Genomic DNA, 17,427 nt, shown 5'->3' on the forward strand with positions numbered 1-17,427 from the left:
TAGGTGCTATGTCATAGATGATCACTACCTAATATACAACAGACTTGCTTGTGGCATTCCAGCTACAAAGCGTCGGTTTGTAAATACAGTCTAATATGGACCAGACAATCCAGTGATGAACCGCAAGAGCACCGCTCTACCCAACTTGGACACGATGACCCGCACGAGTCAGCGAGTCTGACCACCCGGTCCCGTAAGTCGCTTAGTAAGATAGCATTACATGATAACCATTCCTAACCTTCACGATTACATAAGCAAAATAATAATATAAATAAGTTTATATATTTGTATTTTACGAAGAAATGTGTCAACCAAGTCCTTGAAACAGATGCTTGTGAAGACATGACGGTGACAGCATTTGACGTCACGTCACACAAAGTGAAACTAACAAACGTAGTTTCAACGGTTTGTTCCCACTGTGCAGGCAGCCTGCAGGGGATTAGGATTAGTGATGTTGTTTTAAGGAAAGGGGTTGTCTCATGACTATGACTGAACTTAACTCACTTCATCAACAGCCACCAATATATATTATGACATTAATAGCTTAATTAATATCGATGAATAAAATTCAACCTGATATATATATATAAAGGCAGAACAATTTTATGGCACTGTCATTTATGACCATGGCTATTGTTCAAGTAAATCTAGAGTTCATCCCCAACACGCAAGGAGGGCGTAACCTTGTTTACCAAGGTTACAAGTTCAGAATCCAGAAGAGACGCAAAACCAGTGTATATTGGAGATGTTGCAACCATCAACACCGCCAATGATCTTATTACGACATATCGAAACACCCACAACCATCCGGCAAACCATAACAAGATCACAGTGGACAAGTTCCTTGCCAACTTGAAAGATATGGTCAAGACTGACACTACACTAATGCCAACTCTCTACCAAGAAGGTCTTCAAAGTAAGTTTTATTTTTTACCATTATTTTCGTATTTTCGCATGAATATGTAAATTGTTAATACGGGTGAGATTTTAAGACAAGTTCATATTGCATGAATATATAAATTCTTCAAAATGTAAAAGTGACATTTTAAGACAAGTATGTAACCGAAATATGATATAATGCATCATTATCATACCAGTGAAACTGACAATAATCATTTGCGTTTTAGGTCTTACTTCTGAGAAGCCAGAAGCTGCTGCTGTTGCTCCGACATTCTACAGCACCCACACCAGCCTGTACGGGTCACGAGCCAAAGAATTGCCACCTCTTCCCAGACAGCGAGCAGATGTCAACATTCCACACAACTACGCCCAGACATTGTCTGGTGACAACTTCATTATCCACGCTGACAACAAGATGACCATCTTCACCATGACCTCCAACCTCCAACACCTTTCCAGAGCCGACACCTTCTACTGCGACGGCACCTTCAGTATCAGCCCCAGTATTTACAACCAACTCTACACAATTCACGCCATGGTCAACCACAAGATGTTTCCACTTATTTACGGACTTCTTCCAGACAAGAAACAACCCACCTACCATAGGTTCTTAAGCATCATCAAACAAAAATCAGCCGACCAGAATATCCACCTTCAGCCAGCATTCGCCTTCACAGACTTTGAGTCAGCAGCCCAGAATGCCATCAAAGACGTGTTTCAGTGGCAACTGAAAGGTTGTTTGTTTCATTTCAGACAAGCCATCTGGAGGAAAGTCCAGAAATATGGTCTACAGAAGAGATTTGTGACTGACCCAGAAGTAACTAACTTCGTGGGAATTACTTCTGCTTTGCCACTAGTGCGACCAGAGGACATTGATGAGGTGTGGCTCAGTGCTGTGAACAATACGAAGCTCGTATCTCAATGGCCCAAGTGTGAACCAGTTTGCTGACTATGTGACACTGCAGTGGATTGAGGGTCCTGGTAGACAGATGTGGAATCACTTCCACACTGTTAGTTCCAAGACCACAAATCATGTTGAAGGTTGGCATGCAAGACTTGGCAAACTTGGCCAGAAACATCCCAACATCTATCGGTTCATTGGCATCATCCGAAAAGAGCAGAGCTACACCGAGACGACAATACTTCAGATGGTGCACGGTGGTAAGCAGGCCCCCAAGAAGAAGAAATACCGACACACCGACGATGAAATCCAATGCATGTCACATTTGGTTGGACTTTAACTATGCTGACATTAAATGTAACAGTTCATACCATGCTATGTAAAGTTATATTAATATTATATTAATTATCTTGTAAGTCTGTAATACTTGCTATGTAAAATTATATTAATATTATATCAATTATCTTGTAAGTCTGTAATACTTTAATTTTGTACTGCTGGTTATGTACATGGCACCAAATATTATATTGGACTATTATATTGGATTGTCACGGTTGTCATGAAGAATGTTATAAATGTTTATAAATAGCATGCAAAGAATAGTGGTGTCTGTTGTCTGTATCATTTCTGCCACAGAGATGTACTTATACGCCCTCCAACTAACCCCATTGTTTACTTGTTTAACCTGCCTGACTGCTTCAGTAATTACAAACAAGGTGTGTGCACAGTGAGAAGACCCCGTTTCAACATATAACTTAATGCTGAAACATGTTATAAACAACGCTGTAAGCTGTCGAAGCGGCCAAGTCACACAAACGTCCATCTGCTGTGTTGAAAATTAATGAATTGTGTGAATCATCTTAATCATGACAAACAAATTTACATATTGAGCATGGAGTTATGCAGCTGAGGTATGTTGACACCAGTCACACAAATTATCGAACCTGACCACTCCATTCCGTTCGTCTCGTCTTATGTCAAACATGGATTCCTGACTAGCTATTCTCAAAACGTTCGTAACCTAATGTACCTTTAAGCCCATGCTTAACACACTGCCTACGATCAAAGAATTTCGAGAATAAGAGCCGTAGAGGTTCATTCTAACCTGGATCCTCACGCCGGACTGGTCTTGGATATTTACAGTGGAAAGCTGTCTAATCCGGCACGTATTGGGACTGTGGAAATAATCCGTTTTAGAGAATGTGCCGGATTGCTGATGATAAATGAACAAGTCACAGAAGGGACTTGGATTTTATGCCTATGTTGACAATTTGCTGTATAGGGCAGATGCCAGTTTTGACAGCTTCCACTGTAGTTCCATTCCTGACTGCTTGAGGAATAACATACTTCACCATTTCTGCTCCACTACATAGTTGATGTTGTATAAAATGTAGTGCAGCGTTATGTGTTGAAATAAATGCGCGTTGTGAATATTTTACGACTGTTTCTGTAAAGTAAAAGCGACAGTGATCCTTCTGAATCCATTCTTCGAATGCAGAACAACAACCTTATCATGATCTTGTGTTTAATCATTATCAAAACAGCTCTGATACCCGATCTTCCTGAAAAGGATAGCGTACCCGTCTTCCCCGGGTCAGTCGTCATAAACACACGCAAATGCAGGTCAATTGTTCAGGCTAGAGCAACGTCGGGAATGGAATCGGATATAATGTTGTCACCGATGCCTCTCATTCAAGTTTCGTCGGTTTGGTTCATCAGCCATGAACAGCCATCATGGGTTTCACCCCGATTTTAACAAAATTCCAGCAATATGACGCTTCAGCGAACGCATTGATCACTGGACTACCCCACGATCCAAGCCATCAGGAATTTTATCTATTCGCCTATATACCATTTTGCATACAGCTTAAAACACCATTAATGGTCTGTTGATTCGCAATGGTAAGACCCGTGAAGGTCCCGGGGTGGAATAGGCCTACAGCAACCCATACTTGCTGTAAAAGGCGACTATGCGTGTCGTAAGAGGCGACTATCGGGGTCGGGTGGTCAGGCATGCTGACTTGGTTGACACATGTCATCGGTTCCCAGTTGCGCAGATCGATGCTCATGCTGTTGATCACTGGATTGTCTGGTCCAGACTCGATTAATTACAGACCGCCGCAGTATAGCTTGAATATTGCTGAGTGGCGTAAAAACAAACTCACTCACTCACTCGCACTAATAAACTATTGTCATCCCTCCATTGTAAAAGTGGACTCTTCTAGTTGAAGTAGTTGAAGGAGAAAAAGACTGTGACTTGGCATTTTCTGATCACAATAAACGATAATTTATTTATCATATATCACATCATACGTATCATCAAAACAGCATTAACTGGTGAAGATCCATGTCAGAACTGATCTTCAGTAAGCCATCCCTGTGGCCATCATGTAGAGCCCGTCGTCCTCCACTCTGAGACAAACTGTCCTCTGTACGTTAACCATTGTGACTGTCAGTGCTTGGCGAACACTTCATTGTATAGAGGTAGGCTGGTTTCAAGCCTAGTAGTAGCATGGAAGTGATTATGTTACAGTGAGTCAGACACAATAGTCCCAGTTAGCCTACACTGGTGAGTGAGTGAGTGAGTGAGTGAGTGAGTGAGTGAGTGAGTGAGTGAGTGAGTGAGTGAGTGAGTGAGTGAGTGAGTGAGTGAGTGAGTGAGTGAGTGAGTGAGTGAGTGAGTGAGTGAGTGAGTGAGTGAGTGAGTGAGTGAGTGAGTGAGTGAGTGAGTGAGTGAGTGAGTGAGTGAGTGAGTGAGTGAGTGAGTGAGTGAGTGAGTGAGTGAGTGAGTGAGTGAGTGAGTGAGTGAGTGAGTGAGTGAGTTGTTATTTAGAGCATTTAGACTATCGGCAATATTACAGTCATAACGTCAATGTTAAGACGTTAACAATACGAACTATTTCAACGTGTGTGTCTGACGGAAATCTTCCATAGTTGAATACCAAATTGTCTGAAGTCCCAAAAACGTCCCAAAAGTAAACTTAAGTCAACCAAACTTTTAATCGTAGTAAGTAATACGTTTTGTTAGCAAGTCCTACATCTGTGTAGAATCGCCAGTGGATGAAGTGATGGTGTAAGTCTATGTAGGGTCCATGCAGGTCATATATTGTGAACGATTGCCTTCCTTCAAGAATTTTATTCAGCTCCTGGGTTGAATATTCGAACATTTTTGTGGTGAAAAATGGTGACGACGGAAATGGGAATGTAAGACGCAAATGGGACTGGGAATCGGCTACTAGTGACTCACAAAGAAAAAAAATAAGATAAAAAAAATAAAAAATCAAAATCAAACAGAACACGAAGAGCGTCTCAATGTAAAATATCTATCTTCAGGAAGAAGTCGACACAGGAGTTACGTCCCTTGATGTGCCTGCCGCCGTGTAAAATATCCATCTTCATGAAGAAGTCGACACCAGGGTTACGTACCATGATATGTGTGCAATCGATAGGCGTAGTTCAAATTTATTTCAAACTCGGACTGACTATTATTCTCGGTTTCGAAGCAAGAAACCTTGTAGTTGCTTTACACAAGGAGGTAAATACGTAAGTCACTTTAGGCATGTCTGGATGCCAAGTCAGCCAGCCATAGAAAGATTCGAATACTGTGACGCAGTCATCAAGGAAACATAAAATCAGCTATGACACATTACGAATGAGTGAGTGAGAAGAATTTTACGTCGTCTTTTGCAATATTCCAGCAATATCCAGGCGGAGGACACCTCCACCAATTGGCTTTACACATTGTGTCCATGTGGGAATCGAACACGGGTTTTCGACGTGACGAGTGAACGCTTGATCCACCCGCCCACCGCTGTTCTACGTTAGAGACATTTTGTTTGCTATAGTTCAGCTATGTGACAGAGATGTGTAACTAATCGAGTCTGTGCCATGTTTAACATTTTAAGTTAGGTAGTCATGTCGCAACCAAAGTCAAAGTCAAAGCCTTTATTCAGAACTGGAGGCTCCGAGGCCCAGATTACAAACTGTGCTGAAATACATTTTTGTTTCTTACAGAGATGTGCATAAATCATTTCTGATAAGTACACTAATCACTTTCTGTAAGACATGAACCCATGTTATTGTTTTTAAATATGACATTTTACATACACACTATTCTTTTCAAAGTATTAACATCACTCAGAGACATAAATAGTTGTATATTTTCCCGGGAAGGGTATTGATGAAAATATTTTGGAATGAGTACCAGATTTTGAAGACTTTGATGAACTGCTAACAACAAAACAAGAAGCTATTGTTCCGCTGTCTAAACATCAGCAGCAAAGCATCTATTTTGCAGGACCCTGAAATCTTGGGGACGGCATACCAGTCACACCTTACCAAGAAAATCAAAGCTTTATCAAGAGAACATCCACAGGATCCCGTTTTCGTTCTAGATCGTTGGCCAGAGTATTCACAGGTTGTATCTGATGATAGGCATCTGCAGGGAATTTCTCATTTCGTTTCGCAGTTGAACCAATCAAACGGCTTCATTAGGGACTTCTCTCGCTAACAGACCTCTTTCCAATGAGACCACTCGCCAGCCGATCAAACGGTCGTTTTCCCTCTGTCTTCGCCTTCCTCTTCATGAACCCAAAGCCGTGCTTACGAATTTGAACTTGGTGAGCAGATTCTAATGGCACTCGGTACTTTGGGGGAGCTGAAGACTGAATAGAAAAATCAAGCATTCTGACAGCATTTTCAATCATTTTCTGGAGGAGGAACTCTGCAGCTAAACCCCACTCAATGTCTTCTCTGACTTGACCAGCTGTGGGGAACCCGTTGTCATCTTGAGAGTTGTTCTTCTGGATTGTCGGCATATTATAACCGATGTCCTTAGCAGATCCACCAGGAGCAACGGACAGGGTGTGTGCCATCTGTGACTTCAACTGATCTGGTGCGGAAGTTGTCAGTAAAGCAGGGGTTTGAATGCCGGAGATGATGGCCCTTGGAACTGGTCGTGCGTTGTCTTTGTCTTGTCTGGTCGGGGCACGGATTCTCTTTGTGAGAACTGATGTCATGTGGACATTGACTGAATCACTGGGCACAAACTCAGCACTGCGCTTCTTAACCAAGAGGTATGGGACTGTTTTGTATGGACGTGATATTAGGGATGGACTTTTCTTCTCTGTTTCTGCAGCTCGTCTAAGTTTAGGTTCAAGAGTCATTGCCAATGCTGATACACTACAACATAAAACACATTGGCATAACATAGCAGTCGTACATTGCAGCCTTTTCAACAAGTATAATCATCAAATCTAATAGGCTGCTAATCGAATGCTACAATTTCCTCGGCACGAATCAAATATCTAAAGCTCAGATTAAAAACGACAAGAGGATAATCCTGAACTGTTTAACCGAACACTAAAGAGTACAATATAACTTTGCTGACCCATGAATATCACTGTTAAAGTTCGTCTCCAACAGCCATGTTCATCGGGTCATCTACACAGGCATTATTATTATATTAAGTCTTTATATAGCGGTGTAGTCCATGTACATACATGCTCTGTTTCCCCTCAATCATTAAATGTCAATCTCAACTTTACATCGTATTTTTCAAATATCAACTCCCTGGGGATCATACAACTCATGGAGCCACAAGACGCACCAAGTTAAGGTGACTTTCCCATCATTCTTTCAAGGTACCCATTCAGGACTTGGACGCATAGTCACAGTGCTTTGTCTGCTTGTCTGCCGGTTGTCTGCTGTACTAGCAACTAGGTGTTTACAGCGTGTTTGCACTTGAGATGCACGTCATCTCACCCATTAGCGTAGAGTTTAATCTATTGCAACTTTACTAACAACGTAAAAGCATTCAGCCATCTCCCAACAAGAGAGACAAGAACAAAACAAACGATACAACAAATATGTGACGGCTTACCTGATGCTCAGAAGCATCAACAGCGTCCTCGAGGAGGTGAGAGACATGATTCAGCAGTAGCTTGTTTTCAACCTGTCGGTGTCTTCTCGGCACTGAAGTGACAGACTGGTCTCGCCTCGTGGTGCGGAATGATTTATACCCATGACTGTGAGTTTTTCACACATTCTGTTGAAAGGAGTGTTGCTCCGAAATATGACTCATATCACAGTGTCATTTACGTCAAGGAGTTTCAACAGATCACGTATGTGACACATTTGAAATTTCATACTTCTCATTCCTGTCACTTGGAACTTGCTGAAGGCCTTTCTTGGGATCGGACCTTCAAGGGTTGTTTGTAATCATGTCTGGACCAGCCAATTCAGAGGCAGTACAGATGGAAGGGTAATATAACGCAGAGTCACTGATGGCACAAAAGTCACAGAAGGTAATACTGGCATCAAACATTATCCTTTTTTTATCGAAATCAAAGTGAATGGCATGCTTTGCATATAAGATAATTATTTTTTTCGAGTTGAATTCTGATTGATTCCATAGCTCCACCTCTTTTTCCTCATTACTGTGAAAACTAGCTTGGCTGTGTCCGGGTTATATTAATATGAAGTGAGTGAGTGAGTGAGTGAGTATGGTTTTACGCCGGTTTTAGCAATGTTCCAGTAATATCGCGGCGAGGGGACACCAGAAATGGGCTTCACACACTCTACTCATGTGGGAATCGAACTTGGGTCGCCGGCTTGACGAGCGGATGCTTTGAACACAGGGCTATCCCACCACCCGGCATCACTAGACAGAAACTCCGACGATGTGTACAACTGCCGCTCAACTGTCCATATCGATACAGGCCGGGGGGGGGGGGGGGGGAGCAGTCTAGTGGTTAAAATCATCCTCACTCAATCACTCACTCAATCAGTAGTTGTACCCACAATACGCCGCTGAATGTCAGGGATCGTTTCCACACATGCATACAATGTTGTGAAACCTAGTTTGGCGTCAGATATGACAACCATACATTTAAACCAAATTGTATTTTCGAAAGAAATTGATGTAAAAATGTGGTCAAGTCTCTTCGAGAAAGTTTCATCTCATTCCCAATATATATAGTATAAAGTCTCACTAGAAACATTACCAAACGAATGTCGCCAAGAAAGTTAAAAACACAAGAAAAAAATTCCGACGTTTCATTAACGTTTGTCACACTCTTTGCGTGATTTGTGACGTTACTCTACGTGAGGTATGACGTTACTCTGCGTGAGGTATCACCCGCTGGAACAACAAGTGCATTGATGGGGTGACTGTCCGCTTGCGTTTGCAGTGATCGCGTACTTGGTTTGGTGGCGAAAGTAAAATCGTGGTGAAAAATCTAGTCACCACTTGCGAAACACGAACATTATCGTTTAAATATCAACACTTCATGAATACACAGGTTCTGGTGGTGACATATAGAACGTTTCAAGTTGCTAGGTTAAACATGAAGAAAGCAATTGTCGATTATCGGCAGAACATATCTTTTTACGTAGACAAATACAAATTTGGAATATGCGGTGATAGGAAATTTCTGTACACTTTTTTTAAAAAAAAGATCGAAAATATGAAATAAGTAGGGTTTGGATGTAGCAAAGTATATTCGCAGTCAGTTTCAGATTTAGCAACAGGAATGAGGGGGTTAGGTGTGGATATTGCCCTTCTATGGATGACTTTTCTGTAGTTGTCAATCATTGTGTGCAGAAACAGAGTTTTGAAAATAGAGACAATGACCATAACACTTAATAAAAACAAAGGCAGTAATTCATATTTACAAAGCGTACACGTGACAATGTATATGAAGCCAACTGGAGAGTACTAAAAAGACATTATCCATCTGCTAAAACACAAAATCTCTACCCATAGTACATAAAGCCACAGCTAGTTCCCTATGCAAACAGCGAACCAGAGACACATGGATGTATCGCCAAAGTGTGAAAAGTGATCAGAGATGTCATTTGGCTTACATGTGCGCCATACTCCGACTTTCCATTAACATACTCATAACTACTCACTGAGATGTGTTGTTGACCAACTGATCAGTGGTCACCACACAGACAAACATGTACACGGGGAAGGTTTCCACCATATTGAGTACATACAGTCAGTCCGTGTGTCATGTGAGACGTGGAAAGAGAATTCGTACTTTTTGTATTATTTAAACATCTCTCAATAATTTTCATAGGACGTATTCAGGGATATTTATGGTTCCAAATATATTAATAGAATTACACGTCATTAGTATCATCAATACCGGTTTTGTGAAATTAGTCTTATGCCGCCCTTCGCGATATTCCAGCAATTTCTCGTCGAGGGACACCAGAAATGGGCTTCACTCCTTGTACATATATAGGAAATCGAACCCGGGTGATCGGCGTGAAGAGCGAACTCTTTAACTTCTAGGATACCCATCTGCCACAGTAATGGTGTTGATGAAAGGCTAAATTCACCCCTACGTCGGCCAGCGCCATTACTAAAGGGCCAAGCTATTAGTAACAACAATTCGTAAAAGTTGTAAAATCTTCGTTTTTGTTTCAAACAAATACAACTGTTTTTTTCACAAACCTTCTTAATAGTATTGAAAAACACATGATTTATTTCTTTAATGTCCGATAAATTCCGTTTCAAATGGCACACATTTTATTCAAAATGGCGACATGGAAATTCAATTGTTGACACTTGCGGAAAGGTGTCAGACCTAGACTCATGCTTAGTCTCTGAATAGATAATTACAAATTTTGATGGCAACCAACAAACCTATACAGATTGAAAAGAAGCTCCAGGGTGATCTGGGATTGTGAACCTGGGGAAATCTAGACTTGCTTCATTTAGGACTTTAGCATTGCACGGAGGCTAGGATGTAAGGAAAATAATGTGGTTCACGGACTGTGAGAGTGTCAGACCATAGGCCTGGTCAAAGTCAGCAGTAGGTTGCTATCCACTTTATGTGAGTCAGGGTGCTGTTGGTGGACTGTGACAGAGATTTCAAGAATTCAAGCTAGTCAGCAGTCCTAGTTGATAGGCACATGATTAACGCCGCGTTGTGACACCGATTCCTTAACGCAGCAGATCTTCCAACAGAACACTTCAATGTTAACAATGTAAGGATATCCAGGAGCACCGGTCGTCGACGTTTAAAGGCAGCCGGACTATGCTGTAGGCGACATGCATTTCGTCCACTACTAACACCACGTCACAGGCAAGTGCATTTGAGATGGAGTAGCCATCACGGCCAGTGGTCTCGTGTGCTCTTCACGGATGAAAGCAGATTCAATTTGTACGTCCAAGGTGGTCGGCAGAGGACAGACAGACAAGGCATTGATTGTATCTCCTCCCCACCTCCCCTGGATACAAAACCAAGGTAGCCACTTTTTAGCTTACACACAATACAAGTTGTTCACTGGCCAGAAGGCGAACATGGGTTGATGTACCCTCGATGTTTGTTTATATTCCCAATGTTAATTTTGAATTGTTTGAAGCCAGGGTACAAAAGTTTTATAGCCATTGCTAGAATTCGCCAAGAAAACCAAATTTAGAGTTATCTCCCTTTCACCGCATTCGCAAAATGTCGGTAATTTCCGTATATCGTGCGTGATGCATTGTAACGCGTGATAAGGAATTACTACTACGAAGTACCAAACGAGTTCGGCATTCCCAGCGCCGGGGTACATAGAAAATATTATTCACTTGTAAGCGGGGTACATTGAAAATAACAGAGAAGCGCTCAACCAATCACAAAGTGACATCTAGGACTGAAGTGTGATAATAAACATTATGATGACGCTCTTAGAAAGGTTTCTAGGCTTGTGTTGGACTGTACATTGTTTGACTCTTTATCAATGACTGCTATAGTCCGCTTGGCTCAAAAGAGGACGATGAATTGCAATCTAACTGTTAGATTGTTAAACATAGCATACTCAGTGAAACGCTGATTATAATCAAGCCATCATACTGACTCTGAGAGAATTTTGTTGGTTAACAATCTACCATATTAAAATATTCACTCAGTGCACTATCTGTTACGATGGAGGAGTTTAGAGAAAGGGTCAGCCACGTGTTCGTGAAGCACGCGCACAAGTTCTGTTATGCCGTTGGGCCGTACTGTGCCGTTATTTTTTCATTAACGTGTGCTGTGTCGTCTCAGTCCTTTTTCGCTGGTACTTCAATTTCTGATTCTATGCCCATAAAGTTTAGACCCAAAGAACATATTTCAGTCATCTTCACTTCCACTTGGTCCCGTGCACAAGTTTGAAAAGACTGTACGATACCAAATGAATATTATGGATTCAATAGGGCAAAGACGTCACATATATGTGGAAAGGTGTATCATTAAAAATATCGGCTCATTGAAATGATGTAAAGTCAAACCATTAGGAAATAAACTTATTTGTCTACGTGAAAAGATATGTTCTGTCGATAATCGACGATTTCTTCTTTAACCTTTAACCTACCACCTTGAACTTTCTATTAAATATTATAACCACCACATCCTGTGCATTCGTGAAATGCTAATATTTCAACCATACTGTTCGTGTTTCGCAAATGGTGACCAGCTTTTTTAACACCGATCTTACATTCGCAACAAAACAAGCACGCGATCACTGCAAACACAGACGGACAGTCACCCCATCAGTGCACTCTGCAGGACAGTGGTTCCACGGGGTGGGTATGACGTTACTCTGCGTGAGGTGTGACGTTACTCTACATGAGGTGTGGCGTTACTCCACGTGATGTGTGACGTTAATTTATCACGTGCAATTTATTTGAACCGACGAGACATTGAAATTGACAAAAGGGGTGAGAAAAGTAATAATGCTTCATGCTAACTGCCGTGAGTCATGAAGTGACTCAGTATGGCTCTACACCGCCTTTCCGTCTTAGAACGGAAGTGGTTGTGTTCCGCGCATGTGAACACTCAGTCACTCAGTCGATGAATTGTTATTATGTTTACCTGGCATGTTCAACCATCCTCGAAATGAAAACAGGGTGAAGCTTACGTAAAATCCCCATCTCCACCTGACAGATTCCATCTTATGAAACACAGAATAAATGGTAGCGTTCTAATTTGAAATGCCGTAAAACCATGTTGACTCGACATTCGACAAAATTAGTTCGAGATATCCACTGCTGGTTGTATTGCCACCATGGGTTCAACGCACGTCACTGAAGTCAAATGTGGATTAAAGTAAACAGTATTTTGTCAAATAGAGGATTTAGCGAAATATCGTTAAGGCGGGAATTACCACTAGATCATTGAACAGTTATAAAACAAGGAATGATCGGGCTGTTCAGTTAATCTTTAATCAGCTGTCGAACTCGTCAAAATGTGCAATTTATAAATTATTATTAGCCAGTGCAATCTTCAATATTATTTATGTAAATCTATTCCATATCATTATAGAAAGGGCTTATCTAAATGCAGACTTGGTTCCCATAATTTAGGAAGAGAAACTGGAAGGAATAAAAAAATAACTCTTGTAAATGGAAAATGTCAAATGTAAAATGTTCTATTCTCAGCTCACTACAGTTCCTGTTTTAGACTTTATTAAAGTGATACATAATGAATTCTTTTTGATTGAAATGTCAGCAATCAAGTTGATCTTGCTGGTGATAAAAGTAAAAGTTTGCATTAGATCACGCGATAAACAGTAGATCCTTAGGTAACATGGGTATTCGTTGGTAACATCAGTGAGTGTGTTTGAAGTTGTATGTCTTGTGGAAGGCTGTCACCTTTGGACTCGCGAACAAGGGGTAATTGTGACTGTAATGAATGCTTGTTGCATGGGTTTAGCAATTAAATCTGTCATAGGTATGTCTTATGCCTAGGCACCCGTGAAGTTCCCGGGGTTGAATAGGCCTTCAGCAACCCATGCTTGCCATTAAAGGCGACTAGGCTTGTCGTAAGAGGCGACTAACGGGATCGGGTGGTCAGGCTCGCTGACTTGGTTCACTCCTGTCATCGGTTCCCATTTGCGCAGATCGATGTTCATATTTTTGATCACTGGATAGTCTGGTCCAGACTCGATTATTTACAGACCGCCGCCATATGGCTGGAATATTGTTGAGTGCGGCGTAAAACTAAACTCACTCACTTATGCCTAGGTAACTCGTTTTTATAGTTACAACTTCTGTAAATGTCCATCTAATAGCAAATGCCATTGCAAAACATAGGTAATTATAGCAGAGTTATTACACTTCACTAAGATGCATAATGTATTGATTGTTTTAGCTACATGTTTATATGTACCTTATGGTATATAGTATATGGTAATGGTTCAAGAGTTTTGAATATTCGTGAAGTGCTTTCTTTGAATATAAATACATGTTGAAACATTTGGTAAAAAGAATTTCAGGTGTAATGATTTTAGTTCAATTTCTATAATTCTCATAAAATATTGAACTCACTAGTGTAAATATAGCCAGTTACGTCAGGCCACTGTTACATTTTGCAAAATATTCCATACTGTTTTAAGGCACAGTTTACACATGAACTAAGGTATTGTAAAAACAAATTCGCAACGTCGAAAAAGTATTGTCATGAGTTCAATAAATGATGAAAATCAGTGACAATTGGCGAATTCTTAACAAAACGTTACACCAAAACGCACATGTACACATGTACGATATTTACATATGCTTTTCAAGAATTTGATATGATCATCGTGCTGTTCATCTGACTGAGGTTTGCAGTTGGTTCCCTCAAGTTAGTGGAGAAATCACTCTTCAATGTGACTATGTATATAGATAACATTTAGTGAGTGTTTCTAGTGAGTCTAAACGTTTGAAGAGAAGTATATTTCCATCAGTCAAAATGACATTGCAGCTGCCAAACAGACACCGGGATAAAACAAAAAGAAAGCCTGAAACTGGTTTTAAACAATCTTTTTTGACATGTCCTATGCCTTTAGTCAAACAATTTCCAAAGTGACCGATTTTTTAATAAACCAGCTATGATTTAGTTTGACATATACATTATGTTATACTTGTTACATACAAGTACATTCTTATCTTATCTTCGACCCAAAATTTACTTTTTGGTGCATTTTCAAATTTGCTGTACTGTTTTTTCAAATTCTTTTTATTCATTTCCTTCAGTGGGTGTACAGATAGTTCCATTTTTACATGATAGCAGTCATTGTACAGCATATAAGAAAAAAGCGCTCCCAGAATGGGCATGACAGGTGTATGTTTACGTTATATAACACGTTGCAACGGTTTTTAATTAGAATGAAATTTAGACATGCCATTGTATTTGTATGCGGTAATTCTTTCTACTTTGTACACGTCCTTGGCGATGTTAACAAAGCAATCAATGGACATGTTTTTTTTTTCTGTTTCATACTTAAAATATGAATATAGGTTTGGCCAGCAGGATGATGTGTGTTACCAGTAGATGAACTGTACTGTTGCAATAGAGAATGTCTTGATCAGAAATGGGAATATCACATTGTGTAGGATTAATAAGGTTTTCAACCTTTCTCCAGAATTGCTGTACACGATTACATTTTATGAATACATGTTGGGGGCTTCCTGGCTGTGGTTAACAAAAAGAGCAAATATTTGTGTCAATTATCTTCATTTGCACACTCACTCATTTCTAGTATACATTACTAAGTATATAAATTTATACAGAAAGCTTTTAACCTTTGTACTTTTTTATAATTATATAATTAAACAATACGTTCCATGAAATGTCTGTGTTTAGTTTATTCTGCCACTTCCGACAACCTGTTGGTAGAGTATCACATTAGTTTGTCATAGAAAATTCTACATCCTTTAATTTTGACAGAGTAGGTCTAAAAGTACAGTGAGAGGTTTTGTGTACCTACATTAGGAGAAAAAAGAGTATTTTTCCAGAATTTGAGAATGTTTACAATGTCTTTGATGTACTCTATCATTGTACCTTTCATGCAGTATTCTTTAAAAATTAAGAAAAGAAAAGACCAAAAACAAATCACCCCACATATCTCTTACTGTATTGGACACCTTTGTTAAACCAACACTCCATCAAGATGTTACTGTTATTATTAAACTGGTGATTCAGCCACATAGGTTCAGTCAGGACATCTTAAAATTTGTTGTAATTGTTGTCTAAGACGCATATGTTTTGTGAAAAGAGCATTTATTGGTGCTGTCTCGCGTACATCAAAAAAGGCACCAAAATGCTCCATTTTCGTAAAGCCTTAAAATATTAGACAAAAAGAAATTACGATATGTTCTCCGAGTTTCTATAGTCATTAACGTATAATGCATGCCGAAAAAACCCCAGTTAATTTGAATGCCATGCGACGAACAATACATCTAATCACAGGATAAACACGATGTTGATAGTTGTAATTCGGAAACTACGCCTTCAACTTGCTTCACTGATTCACCAACTTATCACTTTTAGAGATTAGTGATGGCAACTGATTTTCATAAGAAGGAACTATGTTGACTTTACATTGATCCTGTTTTTTACACCTGGTACCGTGCTGTGTTTCAGGCTTTGCCACCACAGCCTCCACAGCCTCTACCCAGGCTTCCTGTACATCAGGAAGTGGAAGTACGGGAAGTCCAGCCGCTTTTCGAATCAATGTGAACAATATCTTTGCTCTTGGGGATCTTCCTTGTACTGGACAGGTAAGCCAAGGTCTAAAGTTTTCCTCTCTATAGCCTTGGTGCAGTGGAAGAAACCCCAAATGATGTTTGCTGGTGGGGAACTCCATCTCTACTGCGCGAATGGCCGCCATCTCGACCTTTGTCTGCACCGTAGCTGGTAACAAGGGTCGGCAGAGAATCTGCTGCATCTCTGTCTTCAGAACGGTCTTTCAAGAAGTCTCCAGTAGTGGCACATTCCGTCGGCATTTCTTGATGACGTATCTCCAGTGTGTGGTCTGGCTTCTGGTTCTATTCAAAAACGTAGTGAGTGAGTGAGTTTAGTTTTACGCCGCACTCAGCAATATTCCAGCCATATGGCGGCGGTCTGTAAATAATCGAGTCTGGACCAGACAATCCAGTGATCAACAGTACGAGCATCGATCTGCGCAATTGGGAACCGATGACATGTGTCAACCAAGTCAGCGAGCCTGACCACCCGATCCCGTTAGTCGCCTCTTACGACAAGCATAGTCACCTTTTATGGCAAGCATGGGTTGGTGAAGGCCTATTCTACCCCGGGACCTTCACGGGTCCTCAAAAAAGTAGATTAAACCATCAATATATACCTCTTGGGTTCCTTTCCTAAACTAAATGAATTTAACAAATTTAGTTAAAACTTATTTATTACGAACTTCCTGTATGCCATGTAGCTGAACAGTTTTCCTGCTAACCTTCCAAGTCAACCAGTCACGTCCACGTTTTCCTGCGAACCTTCCAAGTCAACCAGTCACGTCCACGTTTTCCTGCTAACCTTCCAAGTCAACCAGTCACGTCCACGTTTTCCTGCTAACCTTCCAAGTCAACCAGTCACGTCCACGTTTTCCTGCGAACCTTCCAAGTCAACCAGTCACGTCCACGTTTTCCTGCTAACCTTCCAAGTCAACCAGTCACGTCCACGTTTTCCTGCTAACCTTCCAAGTCAACCAGTCACGTCCACGTTTTCCTGCTAACCTTCCAAGTCAACCAGTCACGTCCACGTTTTCCTGCTAACCTTCCAAGTCAACCAGTCACGTCCACGTTTTCCTGCTAACCTTCCAAGTCAACCAGTCACGTCCACGTTTTCCTGCGAACCTTCCAAGTCAACCAG

At 40.7% G+C, this 17,427-nt stretch overlaps 2 protein-coding genes across 2 annotated transcripts; one reads left to right on the top strand and one right to left on the bottom strand.

The window, feature by feature from the left end:
• The first annotated feature begins 626 nt into the window (after positions 1–626).
• LOC137280812 (uncharacterized) lies at positions 627–2,141 on the top strand. The gene is made up of 3 exons (XM_067812014.1): positions 627–678; positions 1,128–1,780; positions 1,866–2,141. Exons 1-3 carry the CDS (start codon positions 627–629, stop codon positions 2,139–2,141), a joined length of 981 nt encoding a protein of 326 aa, XP_067668115.1.
• A 4,006-nt stretch (positions 2,142–6,147) lies between these two features.
• On the bottom strand, positions 6,148–7,729 carry LOC137280813 (uncharacterized). Its single transcript, XM_067812015.1, is given in 2 exon segments — positions 6,148–6,982; positions 7,683–7,729. Coding segments are annotated over 2 exon segments (882 nt in total).
• Positions 7,730–17,427: the final 9,698 nt, after the last annotated feature.

This window comes from Haliotis asinina, chromosome 4, assembly GCF_037392515.1.
Source record: "Haliotis asinina isolate JCU_RB_2024 chromosome 4, JCU_Hal_asi_v2, whole genome shotgun sequence".
Classification (NCBI taxonomy): domain Eukaryota; kingdom Metazoa; phylum Mollusca; class Gastropoda; order Lepetellida; family Haliotidae; genus Haliotis; species Haliotis asinina.

Coding starts and splice junctions, on each gene's coding strand:
- LOC137280812 (XM_067812014.1), top strand. CDS start 627: ATGGCTATTGTTCAAGTAAATCTAGAGTTCATCCCCAACACGCAAGGA. Junction 679..1,127: donor CCCCAACACGCAAGGAGGGC/GTAACCTTGTTT, acceptor TTTGCGTTTTAG/GTCTTACTTCTGAGAAGCCA. Junction 1,781..1,865: donor GACCAGAGGACATTGATGAG/GTGTGGCTCAGT, acceptor GTGACACTGCAG/TGGATTGAGGGTCCTGGTAG.